The following is a 14,351-nucleotide window of genomic DNA, read 5'->3' on the forward strand; positions in this document are numbered from 1 at the left end:
ACATATTGGCTCGCATATTCATTATTTTCCCACTAACATCTGCTTGTTAGTGGGAAACAATCACTAGAGGGCACTGTAGATATGTGTGTCACTATTTGCTACTGACAGCAACACAGAAGAAGAAGCGTCTGGTTTATGAACACGTTTTTGGACTAACATTGAGCATCAAATATGATGTGCGACAAAAGAGGCAGTGGATGAGAATTTGACGTTTGAATCCTGTTTGGTGTGAATGCAGCAGTATTCCGAGCTTGGCAGATTTGTTCAGAAGCGTTGCATTCTCTCCCAAACTTATACTCTGGAGCGACTTATCAAAAGTATTTTCTTCCTTAATATGCTTTTTTTCCCGCTGCTTTCCGTTGCTCCTGCAACTGATACCCTGGTGCAACATATAGTTCGGTGCAACTTATACTTCAGTGTGACTTATACTCCAGAAATTACAGTAAGATTGTCTCTTTGTGCAGGATTTAAAGCTTACACAGGTTTTTTTTTTTTTTTGCAGTACGTGAGGTTAATATTCTTTACTTTGTAGGAGAACACAACTACAACAGAAAAGTGGTCACAATAAAACAGTATATTGCTCATTTGCAAAAAATTGATTTTTTTTTCTGATTTCTGATACACCTCAAACTGTCCCTTCATCAAATCAAATAGTCTGTCACAAATTATGGTTCACAACCACAAACCAGGAAGATTTAATATATGTTAAAAAGGGGGAAAAATTAATCCAATTATTACTAAATACTATTAGATTTACACACTAAAATAATATCCCCACACATATCTACAAAAACACAACAGTTTTGTTTCATTTGCCTCACAAAGAGCCTCAATCATCAAAGTGTTGCATATTTGAGTCTGGATTTTCTTTGACTGTGTTTTGTCACACTGCAAAAACTGAATCTTAAGAGAGTAAAAAGACCTTTTTTTCAATAAAAATTGTCTTGCAAGAAATCTAATCAAGAAAGTTTTTCAATAGCAAAATAATCTTGTTTCAAGACTTGAATTTTTTTTATTAAAATAAGAATTTTTGGTAAGAGGATTTTTCTTACCCCATTGGTAGATTTTTTTGAGCTTATTTAGGGTTAGGGCTTGATTTATTTCTAAGGGCCCTGTTTTGGCAATGCAGTGCTTAAAATGTTGTTCCTGGCTCCTGTTCAAAAATTAATGAGACCAATGGCGAATTTCAGTTTTTGCAGTATTTGATCTCAGCTTTACAAACCATCTCTGAACATTAGTGTTCAACGAAATGAAAGTTCTGTGTAAAGAAGTTTTCCAGGCAGAAAAGGTGTAAAATTGAAACAAAATAACGTTAAAAAATGTCTGTTACTAAAAGGTTCAAGGCGGAGCAAATTAGCCAGCAGTGATGACTGTGACTTACATTGATGATGAGCGTCAGGGGCTCTCCTGAATGGTGTTTTATCAGCTTTTCTCTGTTTGCGGTAAAGAACTGAGGGTCTTCCACATATTCCAACATGAAGTGGCTGGTGAGGGGGTCTCCTTCCTCTTCCTCTAGTTTATCTTCAGAGGAAGAAGGGTTGTTCCTAACATAGAGTATTCCATTCAGGAAGAATTGCACTGATGTCTCCTGGGGCTGGCTGGATGGAGGGGACTTGCAGAGGATTGTGAAGCTGGACAGCACTGAGCATTCCTAAGAGGGGAACCAAAAGAGATCAAAAAAGTTAACTTAAATCACTTGTTAATTTTTCCACATGATTAAAAGACAGATCCCTCACCACCCTTCCAATTTCCAGCACTTGCATGAAGACAGTCTGTACCAGATCAAAGCCTTGGCCTGCAACAGTGATGGTCCTGCCACCACTGCAACACAAAAAAGAATATTAGCTCTTGGCTCAGACATAAAGAGTTAGATTAAAAACACTGGTTGGTCACATTGGCTGCTATTTCAAGACAGGAACGACAAAAATTCGGTACTCAAGGTGCTTAACTTCTTAGGTGACTTTACTGCTAGTGGTGCAGCCTACCCACCTAAGGAAGCTTCTTTCTGGGTGGATGGAGGTTATGTAGGGGTTCTTCTCATAGCTGTAAGTCTGACTGAGGTATTCCTCCTGACAGGGTTGCTCTTCAAACTCCACGCACACTTCCAGCAACTCAGCATGTGCGTGCTCAGCTTTGGGCATAATGCACTCGATCGTTTGATCAGTTTTCCTGAAAACAGAGTGTGATAAACAAATAAATGGAGGGGTAAACTGTTTAACTCACCAAGTCATGATGTCTAAGAATGTTTAATCCCAAAAGTGTTTCTAATTACAGATTAACTCGTGTTTACTGCAGTTGGCAGATTCACTCATAAATCATAGAGCTATTTTGGTGCTCTGAGTGTGTGATGCAGACTTATTTGGTTTCTTAAAATTCAAAAACAAAAAATCAGTATATTTTAAATACAAAACAGAGAAAATCTTTAAAAAACTGATAAATTGATGAGAAAAATTTGCACTGACTCTGTGATGGAGCACTCCAGTGTGTTGTTGACAGTGACTCTAACTTGAGAGCCAATATCCAGATGTTCTCCTCTGATGGTCACCCGGGTTCCCCCGGAACGGGAGCCTCTCTGAGGATCGAGGGACACCACCTTTGGGATCTGGATTGGGGGGAATGTTATGAATCAGAAATGTCTCTGACAGTTCCTGTCATCAGAAAACACAGGCTTACTCCACCTGCATTATAATAGTGTGCTTGACTCAAAATAAAATCTTCCTCTCTTTCAGTGAGGTTCATCCGCCCGGTCAGTACAGATTGCCTCAGACAGCTGCTGACTATAACAGTAAATGAGTGAAGGAAATTGAAGACAGCCCACTCTGCATGATGTTAAAGTACTGCAGGCCTTGGGGCTTAAACTCGCAAGAGAAGAGCTTTTACTGCAGGTAAAAAAAAACAATGGTGTTCATGCTTACGACATGAAAACTTGCACAGTGAAACATGCAAAACAAAGAAAGCTCCTAGGGCAGAGATGAATATCCCCGTCCAGCTCTGCAGCTACCAGCGTCAGCACTCCTGATCTTTTCAAACTTTCTATCCCCACCATGAACCCCCCCTCCAGGAAAGCCTCTTATCCAGGCTGACAGGATTCACTTCCTCTGTGCACGGGGATGTGGCAGACCTTTGTGAGTCAGTGTGTTGCAGCCGGCGTAAGGAGGCAGATGTTTCCGTCAGAAAGTTTGAGGAAGGAGATGTGGTAGAGACACATGTCCTGTCTCTAAAACAAATTTTCTTTTCTCCCGCAGGTCCTCCTCTGCCCCCTTTCACACTGAGACTCTTACACAAGGAAGCTCGGGCGGAGTTCCCACAAAAGTCCATTTTATTGTTTGTTGTTTTAGACTTTCTTCATCTTCAAACATCAAAATAGACTCTGTAGATTGGGTTTTTGTTCCCTGTGGGATGCCTCACAGACAGAAGCTGTTGAAATGATGGACTGTTCCAGCACTGAATTGTGAAACACCCTTTGTCTATGAACAAAGAGAAACAAAGGGACTTAAAGGGTATTTCCATGAGCTGAGTGCCCTTTTTCCACATGGGTCGAGATAAATTAACACTCTGCTGGCTAGTTCTCTCTGACCAGTGATAAATTCACTGCAAAAGGCCTTTCTAATAATCATCATATTTGTTTAGGTTGGAACAGAAAACGAAATGACAATAGGGCTTGGCTGGGAGTCAGACGGATGTTTGAAGATTCCTACACATCAGCATTCCTTTGACTCATAAAAACGCATCTGTTAACACTCAACCGACACTCCCGGGAAGGCTTTCCCAATGGAAAATGGGAGAAAAGAGCATAGAAGAAGAGTGTGGAGGAAGAGACAGAGAGCAAATAATCTGCAGGAAGGTTGAAGGCTGGATTTTACTCACTAAATATGAGAAGCTCTCCTTTGACACGCCATTCCCACTCTGATCAACTTCCACTTGGACAACATCCGTCCTGTCATGCACAGACTTCCCAGTGCGACACACAAGCCTGGGGACATCACACCACAATGAGAGACCTTTTAATAAACCACACAATATGGATAAACACACATAAAAAGAAATATGGTGCACAGTCTTCTTTCTCTTTTGGCTTTTCCCAACAGGGGTTGCCACAGCGAAACAACCTCTCATTCGAGGATGAGTCGCATGGTTAACTTGGCAATGTTTTATGCCGGATGTCCTTCCTGACGCAACCCTCTCACTTTATCCGGGCTTGGGACTGGCACAGAAGCAGAGAAGTGAATAGGCAGCAGCCCGGATTTGAACCCTGGATTCACGGATGGAAGGCGCCGCAAACCAGCACGAGCTAAACTGGCTCCAATAAATATGGTGCACAATACTGATTTAATATTTAAAAAAAAATTTTCCCTTCTCAAATTGCAAGTGAAGGAAACCTGATCACGGCTGCTAAACAAAGGCACATAATTAATCTCAGAGAAGGCTAGTTATGAACAAAATTCATCATTTACATATGGAATCAAATAAAGCCCAGAGATATCAGATATTAACAGATGTAAAGTTCAAAGCTCCATTGACCAGATGTGTCTAACCACAGAGGGAGAAGCTGAGGCTTGTTCCCTCGCCTCCTGGCTGTGATTAAACTGTGTGCCACCGGCGTGTGCTCTACGGAGACGTCTCATATTAATGACACGGTGGGGTAGCGAGGCCCCGGGACCTAATGCACTGCGATCTCAGTGGGATATACATTCTGAAGGTGGGATGCAACCTTTATCCCCTCACATGATCCCCCTCCAGCTCGACAGCTTGTCAGTTTATTTAGTTAGGTGCCTGCTGCTACAGTGGTTAGAAATTCTCCGCCAGTGATTGGATGATTGACAGCAGACTCGTGAGGAATTTTCACAAGGGGAGCAACTCATGCAGTGTGGTAATAAAAGACCGGACAAATCCGTGTTTGGTTGGGGTGGGGGATCGGGTGGGGTTGGGGGTCACGGTGTCAGGGCTGTGTTTAAGTGAGTTTTAAATATTAGGCATTATCCATCTGAAACCGAATTGTGCTGTTAACTGTATCTAAGCCTGCCCGATGCAACCTTTAATGAGCTCAATTAATCCATGAACTTTGTTCACACACCTAAGCAGCTGTGGAAAATGCTTACGATCTGTTGATAGCGAGCTCCATTGTATTGCTTCTTAATAACAAGAACATCAGGTTAAAAGAAAAAGTCATTACCCTCATATTAAACTCTTTCCTATTACCTGGCATAAGGGCACTCTTCAGGAGGAAAACGCATAATTTAACATGCTTTAATTAAGAGAAAAAATGATAAAAGGGGGCAATTTAAATGAAACATGACTATTCACAGGTTCAAGCCTGAGGGAAATAAGAGGCAGTGAAGCATGAATGAAGTCTGAACACGTGAGACTTCCTCAACCTCAAATTCTTATCAAAACACATCACATTATATGATGTCTGCTGCTGAATCATAATGTCTTGGAATATTCAGAGCATATATGACAAATATGAAGTCATTATTTTTGGAAGAATAGAAACAGAGAAAAGGCTATCAGCAGACAGGAGCTGTGCTGGAGTCCACCAGCAGCGTTTGAACAGGGATTTAAAGTTGTCTGATGCAAAATTCAGCCTTTATGAGAACATTTTTACAAATATAATCTGATGGATGAATGAGTTTCATGATCACACCTGAAGAACTGTTGGCACACGATGACAAATAATTATAGGTTGGTTGAAATATTTTGAAAACCATTGTGGTCCTTAAGGTTTTCTGACAATTAGAAGATACAAAAAAATGATTACAGAATGCAAATCAGAAGCATTTTCACAGGGAAAACATCTGGAAAAGGATTACTTTCTTTAAAGTAATTATCAAAACAGATGCCGAGTCATTTCTGTTGAACCTGAGGTTCACTTGAATACGTCTATGGCATTTCCCATGATGCAAAGCACCCACATTTAGGCATGCATGACTACATCCAACACTGTGCAATTACCCAAAATAGTGTAATTCTGGCAGTTGTCTCAGAGCTGTTGATATAGCATGATCCCAAGGAAAGGATACGATGATTGACAGCACGAGCAAACAGAGACTACAATGACCCTTGCTCCATATTCTGACGCTATTGTGCTGCAGGTATTATGAGTATCAAAAGATAATATTTGGGCATGTTCTGAAGTGCCCTCATGTCTGTTGGCTGACGAGGATCCTCACCAATCAGGTTTGCACCCAACTGGTTACAAATACTATGAATGTTGTTCAAAGGACAAAAATGATAGCGAGGGCAGTGGAGAAGATTGTAGCCAAATATCCAGGAGCAGCACTCCAATAAATGAGGTTTGCCCAGACTGACAAAGCCATTAATTAACATGTCAACGTCGGCTGAGAGAAGCACAACTTCTGAAGAGCGGCGTAATTTACTTTTGGCACACAGATGTGAACTTTCACCTTTTAAAAGAAGAGCAGGAACCTGTCTCAACAGCTGTGCTAAATGGGGTCAAACACACCTGCTCCCGAGTTTGTGCCCTAAATTTCAGCAAGTAATCTAGCTGTGGATCAAAAAACATTGAAAGTAAGATAATATCAGAAATTTAAGAAGTCTTTAAAAGTTTCCAGACGAGGTTAAAAATGAGTCCAGTTTAAATAAAAAAACTCAACTTGTACCAGAATGTCACAAGACAGAAGCATGTAGGCGCACTCGTGCATGTGTGAGCAAGTCAAATGTGCTGACAGGGTCAGATGCAGTGAGGTGTTATGACTGGTCACAGCCTTGGTACTTCCAGCAAAGAGGAAGTGTTCTGCTGTCATAGCAGCCAATGAGTGATGACGACATGAGCTTCAATCAAGCCCAGACTAAAATGCAATTCGCAGTTTTTTGACACGCTGCACTTGGGGGAACATGTCAGGGTGCTGGAGTGACAGGTCAGACCCATGGGTCATCCTGGAACTTGTTCTAAAACAATGATTGGCTTCAGTGGAGCAAAACCAGATAAACAGCTTCATTCGAGGACCGCTGCAGATACCAACTGGAAGTATGAATGTAATTGTAGAGTTACTGATTTCCACTGAGTTCTATAATGTCATTGTCAAAGAGCGGGGCCCGCTGTCTCCGTGGTAACAGTGTGATGGTCGCTGAGCTATGGGGTGATAGCGACAGAATCATCCAAAATTAGACATCTGCTGCATAATAATAGTTGAGAAAATTAGCCACATGAATATGTCAAAAGTCAACACACTTGGGATCGCTGTCATTGTAAGACTTGAACAAGGCTGACATATGTGAAAGGAAGATTAATAACTGAATCATTTATCTCAAACAAAATCTCACAGAGTCCCATGGACTGTAGCTTTTGTTTTCCACTAGAAAAAGTTTTTTCACTGCGAGTGCTCCGGTGAAGGATCAGGAAACTGAAAGGCACAATGCTTAAAAGAGCGAGCCTATCCAAGGAGGATAAAAGCAACTTCTGTGACATGAAATCACTGAATTTTATCTTCAAGAAATAAAGTTAGAAACAACATAATCTCTGAGTTATGAAAAACTTAAAATCCTACCTAACCCTTGCTCCCACTGTCTTCTTCAAATAGATTTTACTTTCTACTCATTGCTTCAGTCAATTAATTCCTTTGCTCTCTAGGGATCGCGCAGATAAAAAACCTCCCAAAGCTGAGTTTTGAAATATTTTTAGTGCCACATTTGAAACGTCTACACTGCTTTTCTCAAACTACAAGGGCTACTCTGTCAAGTTAATGCAGAAATCCAATACATTTGATGCCTGATTGGCTGGTCTTGCATCGCACAAAAAAAGATTAAAAAATACATTTCAGTTTGAGTTTGGGTCCTATTTTTTAATAAAGGTTACAACTTTGACTTTAATGTCTGATTTATAAGAAACAGGTTATACAAATTTCTGTTTGCTTTGTGGTAACTTCTACTCTCAAATAAGATGTGAATGTAAAGCTGGGAGGAGATTAGGATCAGAAGTCTTGGTTCATTTATGGGTTTTTGGTCTGATGTGATATAGATGTAAAAAGAAATCAATGCAGCAATATCTTGGTGTCTCTTTATGTGTTATCAGAGCATTGATTTGCTGTAATTGTATTCATATTTTAAAAAGGTGTTGTAGCTGCACAACAGTGGATGTCGGAAAATAGCTGGAATGTTTAAATCAAGCTTAAGTCTAAAATCTGTCTCATAATAACAGTTGTTGAATTTCTGTATCAGCATTAAACTTATTTTTTTATTCCAATAAACATATGATTTGTACTTGTGACTAACAATACTCTGGAAACTTGATCTTCTTACATAATACACCATTTTAGAATAAGATGTTCCCAAACAACACAACATTTTTCAGAATTTTGTGGTTTCATTAACCCAGTATAACTGCTTGTATCATTATTTTATACACACATTTCGGATACCCCTATCTCATTAGCATGATCAAAACCTTCCTTAAAAATCCATTGTTTATAGCTTGGTCCATGTTTTCTGCCCTGTGGTTCATCATCATTCCACTAATGTGTTTCAGACAATAAAGTCTCAAAGTGGTAAGATTCAAATGTCTGAAGTATTTTTCCAGTAAGTGTGTTCTTGTGTATAAGTTTGTGCATGTATTTCTCCTCACCTTCCACCTGAACACTCACCTGCTTGAGAGTATGTCTGGTTGCCATGACCACGAGTAATTGTCACCTATCATCACAAGTCCAAGCTCCGACATGACTGCATATTTTAACGGAGCTTTAAATAAAAATCGTGCTGAAGTACAAAGTAAAAGCTTATTTCTTCAATTGTTTACATCATTTTATTTTTTTTAAAAAAGAGCAGTGTTTTGGAATGCGTTCCAAAACACTGCTGTGGCGGAGTAAAAAATGGGGGAACGGCAAACGTTGCAAAATTCAGTGTAAATACTCCAATGTTGTTTTACTTACTCAACAGAGACGGTGTAGCGCTCAGGCAGCAGATAACAAGGCACATCCCCTATAGAGACCTTCACTCCTTCTGCCTTACGACCAAGGTTTCTGCCCTGTACCGTCAGCAGTGTGCCTCCATCAACAGGACCCCTCAGGGGCGAGATCTGACAAAGACAGAGTGAAATAATGAACAAAGAGAAAGAAGAGTAATGCTGTTCCATGCACATTAAAAGATTTCTTATAACTACATTATTACAAATATTATATGTTAATTAATATAACATGAGATTTAGGATATGCCACCTCTGGCTTTGACACGAAGTGTGTCGCACAAAGACGCAAGGATCTAATTAATAGACACCCGGTTTGGGTTTAGACACACATAAAGAAGACTTTTAACTGTGCCAGTCTGAGACTCTTCAGCCCTTAATCCTCCATAGCAGATGCAAATAAAGAGCAGGCTAAGAGCCCCCTTCACGTCCCACAAGAGACAGACAGAGTGAGAAAGGGAGGCCTGGAGAGGCGAGGTGGAGAGCACAACAGAAAGGTGGATGAGAGGGGAGGCAATTTAGAGAACCGAGTGTCGAGAGGAGAGTGAATGCTGATGATGGTGGGGAGAGAGCAAAGCCTCAACAGGGGAATTAATGCACAGCGCTTTTCCCTTTCATCTGTTTTCCTGCGTCTGCTCCGTCAAATTCCTCAGTCCTATTTCTGCCGTTGTTCAGAGGCATACTCTCACGTGCCATTTCAGCCCTCCCTTTTGGTCTTTTAATTTCACATTCGCAGGGGGGGAAGACCATCACCCCTTTCGGTTACTATGAAAACAACTTTAAAGATAGCATCTCTGAAGTCAAGACAGAGGAGATCTGCCATCTTCTTGCCACTGTACCCCAACAGCACCAGCAGCACGTGTGCTTCTCAAATAACCTCCAGGCTGTGTCGAGGTCACAGTGACCCCTCTGCGTTTTTAATCTGGCTCCAACTCTATCAGAAACCAAGCTGAAAATGAAAACATTACTTCTGTTTGGTCTAGTGGAGGGGACAAGGTTTGGCTAGGAATTCAAATGGTATGAAACCCACGAGAATGGCAGCCCAGATAAATAAGCCCAACATTTCCCTTTTAAAAGAGAAGGTGGTTAAAAAAAGAAATAATATATAATGGCTCCATAATGTTTAAAAGCATTGAGTCAAATACAGAAACCACTCTGTTTCTGCACTGCTTACAATAAAGTTTTTGTCCTCTAGGTGCACATACAAAAAGACCTCATTCAGTGGACTTACTGTATACTTTACAGCAACACATAACAACAAGAACAAGCATGTTTTCACATTCATGAAAGAATATCAGAAAAATGCGGTTATTTATTATACCAATGTGTTTTATGGCACCTGGTGTGTCTCTGTAGTGCCATTGGGCACTGACATTAACAGCAGCTTGCATGCTGTTCATTTACACCTCTTACAAGTCTGCCAGTCTTGATTTACAGCACAAACTCTGCCAACCCTCCAGGGAGATTGCAAGGTGTGAGTGTCTCTGCAAAAAAAACTCCAGACAAAATGTTGAAGTGATTAATCACACAGGAAGTGCACATCAAAGATGTGGCAAATGCAGAGTGCACCGAGGTACTTTTTTTCAATCTGCCCAATTAAACGGCTGAAATAAATATGCTTTGTCCTAATTTATTGCCACAATTTAGATGTTCTTCTGATCCTTTCATCTCTTTGTCAGTCCAGCTCTTCCGCATCCTAACTCCTAATCAAGGAGGATGAGTGGACAAAAACAGGAAAACACTCCTCACTGTGCTGCACCCTTCTCCACCCATTCTCTGTCAAACAAACCCCCCATTCTCACTTCCGAATTGTTCAGGTCTGAGCCGAGTCGCTCTGCTGTTTTTGTCTTTATTTCCAGGATGAACCATCTTTAGGAGTTCCTGTTTTGGATGTGGATGTGAGTTAGCTTGTGCAGCGGCGGACTAACCTCCACATCGCATGAGAACAAAGAACTTGCTCAGATAATAAATGTCTCCTTTGTCTTTGTCAATGCAGTCAACAGAGAACATTTTTCACAATTAGGTCACATGTGGAACATTTCAGTGAATAATCAAATCTTCCATTTTACTATTGATATTTTGGCGCTGTTAACATGTGGAATATATTGTATGTGACACGACAGTCTGAAGATAAACATGTCTCATTATTTTAGCAGCACTCCTTAACCGGGGCTGTGCAACAAAGAGCTGCTACAGTGGAAGTGTGTGTGAATTTTTAGGGAGAGAAGATCTCTTTTTTTTCCAGTAAGCTGGAGTGCTCTGGCTCTAACCCCTGTGGATTCACTGGGAAAACATGCTGCCAAAGTATTGCATCATGCACCCCACTGAACCACAGCCCCAGTCTTCTCTGACGCCAACCAGCTCTCCTGCAAGCGGCAGAGGGGTGTGTGTGAGAGCAATGCAACAATACATTCGCACACAGCATCTCTGCCCACCTAACTTAAGTCACGTCAGAAGTCCGCCACAGTTAGACTCTCACAGAGCATCCCGTTAGTCACAGTCTGCTGACAGCTACAAAGAATGAAGGATAGTCGAGAATGCTTCAATATGGCCAGTTTGTGTGACAGATTGTGGGCTTACGTGTGTGTGTGTGTGTGTGAGCGACACAGATTGTGTGAGTGTCTACTTGCTTTGTTCTGCTTGCTTAGTCTCCCAAGCCGAGCAGGTTTTATCTACAGGAAGTTCAGGCCCACTGGGTCTCATGTGAGCCGTGCTTCCCATGACCGCCTACTTTGACTGTGCTATAAGCTGCAAAAAAAGGTCTGGAGGTTGTGTCTAAAAACAGTCTTATTAGAGTGACAAGAAAAAGCAAATATGATCATTCAAATGAGATCCACAAACTATTGAACGGAAGCTTTCAACTGGGATGAAGATGACATGACCACAAACAGATCCCATGTCAGATAAACACTCATTAATTCCTTTTACCAGAGTGGCTTTGTTCTTGTTGTGGTTCAAAATTGAAAATCTCTCATGGCTTCTTTTTAGAGATTTGTGGTTTTCTTCATGAAAGAGTCTACAAATATAGCTCTCAAACCCCAATCCGCACAGTTCGCACAGATATTGTTTTTGCACAGAGCGAGAGGCCAAGAAAAGGCAGATCCTCTGAGCCGTGTCCCCCGAGGACTGCGGTGAAGCCAGTGTTAATGTTACTGCTGACTCTTCAAACCATCTCAGATGGCGTTGGACAGACAGGCCTTGAGGGAGTCTCACCATGAGACTGCACCCATGACTCAACATTTAAAAATTAGTGCGGAAAGGGGGTGGGGATGTGGGAGGAGAGGTGTAAGTGTTTGTGGCCCAAAGTCCTCTTACCCTGTGAATCTCAGGAGCAGGACACTGGTCCTCGTTTGGTTGGCAGTCATCCCTCGGCCTGCAGCTGTTTTCACACCAGCCGCAGAGGTGCCCCTGCGCCTCGCGGCCCCAACACTGGGAGCAGTCCGAGCTTCCCACTCCACAGTTGTACACCTCCACTAGAGGGAGATGGGAGACAGAAGAGAAGTGGGCAGGTGTTGAAAAAACTAAAGATTGAGATTAACTAAATACTTTTAGTCTAGTATGGAACTGATAGAAAACAAATGATGCATGTCATACACATATTTTAAAATAAAGCGTGTTTCTATAAAAAAGACTGCATATCAAATAAATGTATTAGCATGAAAACTATTGTGAATGTAATGAGTGGTGCAAGGATAAAAACCCCAAAATGTCCCCAGAGAAAAGGAATTCCTTCCTTAGAAGACGTTTGTCTTGGCTGCTCCCCTTAACAGGGTTTGTCAAAGTGAAGTCTATTTCATTGTGAAGTTTAAAGCCCTTCCTGATGCAACCAGACTGATCTTAAACCGACACCTCACTAATAAAAATATCAATTGCAGTTCCCAACTGCATCAGAGTTGAGGAGGAAAATAGAACACTTTGTTTTCAAATGAAATATTATATTTTTAGTTAAAATGAAAGCAGAGTCATCCTGGTTGGGAAAACCCACTTGAGTCTCATGCAGTCCAAAAACATGTTTTTTTGTTTTTGTTTCATTGGTGGCTCCATATTGTACTCTCTGAATGAGTGAAAGTGTTTTTGGTTGTCTGTCTCTGTAAGGATGTGTATGGAGCACTGACCCGTCTATGGTTTGTTCTGACCACACCCCCTGACTGCTGGGAAATGGGTCAGTGATGAACATGCTTACTGATGGTGATGACTTAATCAATGTTTGGATTAATTATCAAAAACTAAATCCACACAAGAACAAGTATAAAACAGAAAAATATGAAAATAATGCTTCTATTTATCACAGGAAAAAAAATTGAAGAGAGATCGATGCATCCCAAAAAAATACCTCCAAACGAAAACTTCCTTCTTAACATAAACAGAGAAGGAAATAAATAGAGAAAAATCACGTCCAGTATGCATCATGCATGCATCAATTTGCTTCTTTTTAGATCATTTACAGTTTTATGCTCTTGTTGCTAAAGTTTACTGGATTTTAAAGTTTCCCAAAGAGCGACATATGACCTGATAATGTCGTTTTTAAGGAAAAATCTACTTATCTACTTTTACTTTTGAACAAACTCTGCTTCTTACGCTCATTTAGTTTATTCTCGCACATCACCTATGCGTGTGATGTATTTTACATATAATTTGTCCGCATGCACTTTTACTTTCCGCAATGACAAAACACCACTCAAGCATGCTTCTTCTGTCCTTCAGTCATTCTCCTTTTCATGCATGAACCATGTGGTCTACTTGGTTTGAATAGCCAGCATAACCATTTGAAGGATGACAAATTCATGGCTACTAAAATAAAGTAGGGAAAAAAACAAAAGAGGTGACAGGAAGATGAGAACAAAGCCAGAGAAAACAGATGATTGTGCTCATGTTCCAAAATACCTCCCAGTGAGATGTCCCATTTGTGTTGTTGCACATGCATCTGTGTAAGCAATTGTGTCCACATTGCAGCATGCGTGGGTCTGCATGTCTATAATAAAGTGCGTGTCACTTTAAAATTTGATGACGCCGCACGTTGCGAAACGCCAGTTGTGCTGTTAAACAGAGTGTGGCAAGTGGCCCAGGGCTGTTGTACACCTGCAAGACACATGGACTGGGAACAGCACATCTGGGACCGGGACAAGCAAAGGCTTGGCTTGTAGCCGCGCCACGAAACCACACGCCAAGTTCAACTGCACACGCCACATCTCATCATCCCTGTTGTCATGGAGCTCAGACTGTCCTCGCAGTAGATTTGGGCATCGTCTCTAAGAGGCAGCGATACCACCTTACACCGAAGCGCCTATTTCTGTAATTATTGTGTGTAATTAGGCGTCAGCAGACCATAACATTATGCTAAATTACTGGTTGGTGGCAAATTATGTATTGTATTACACAAACTGCTCTCATCACATGTGAAAGTGGCTATACCACTGTCTATCCCTTCAAGTGA

At 41.2% G+C, this 14,351-nt stretch overlaps 1 protein-coding gene across 2 annotated transcripts in view; it reads right to left on the reverse strand.

The window, feature by feature from the left end:
- The window catches only part of plxnd1 (plexin D1), a 63,634-nt gene that overhangs the window by 23,827 nt on the left and 25,456 nt on the right, over positions 1-14,351 (reverse strand). Inside the window, exons 12-18 of one of the 2 annotated variants that reach the window (XM_023956690.2) lie at positions 12,233-12,390; positions 8,886-9,031; positions 3,868-3,973; positions 2,463-2,602; positions 1,990-2,169; positions 1,737-1,821; positions 1,382-1,651 (exon numbers count right to left, since the gene is read on the reverse strand). In XM_023956690.2, the coding sequence (XP_023812458.1) occupies positions 1,382-1,651; positions 1,737-1,821; positions 1,990-2,169; positions 2,463-2,602; positions 3,868-3,973; positions 8,886-9,031; positions 12,233-12,390 (1,085 nt within the window). The remainder of the gene's footprint in view (positions 1-1,381; positions 1,652-1,736; positions 1,822-1,989; positions 2,170-2,462; positions 2,603-3,867; positions 3,974-8,885; positions 9,032-12,232; positions 12,391-14,351) is intronic. The other variant, XM_023956691.2, reaches the window with a different exon arrangement.

Source organism: Oryzias latipes, chromosome 7, assembly GCF_053564925.1.
Source record: "Oryzias latipes strain Hd-rR chromosome 7, Olatipes_Hd-rR_3.1".
In the NCBI taxonomy this organism is placed as follows: domain Eukaryota; kingdom Metazoa; phylum Chordata; class Actinopteri; order Beloniformes; family Adrianichthyidae; genus Oryzias; species Oryzias latipes.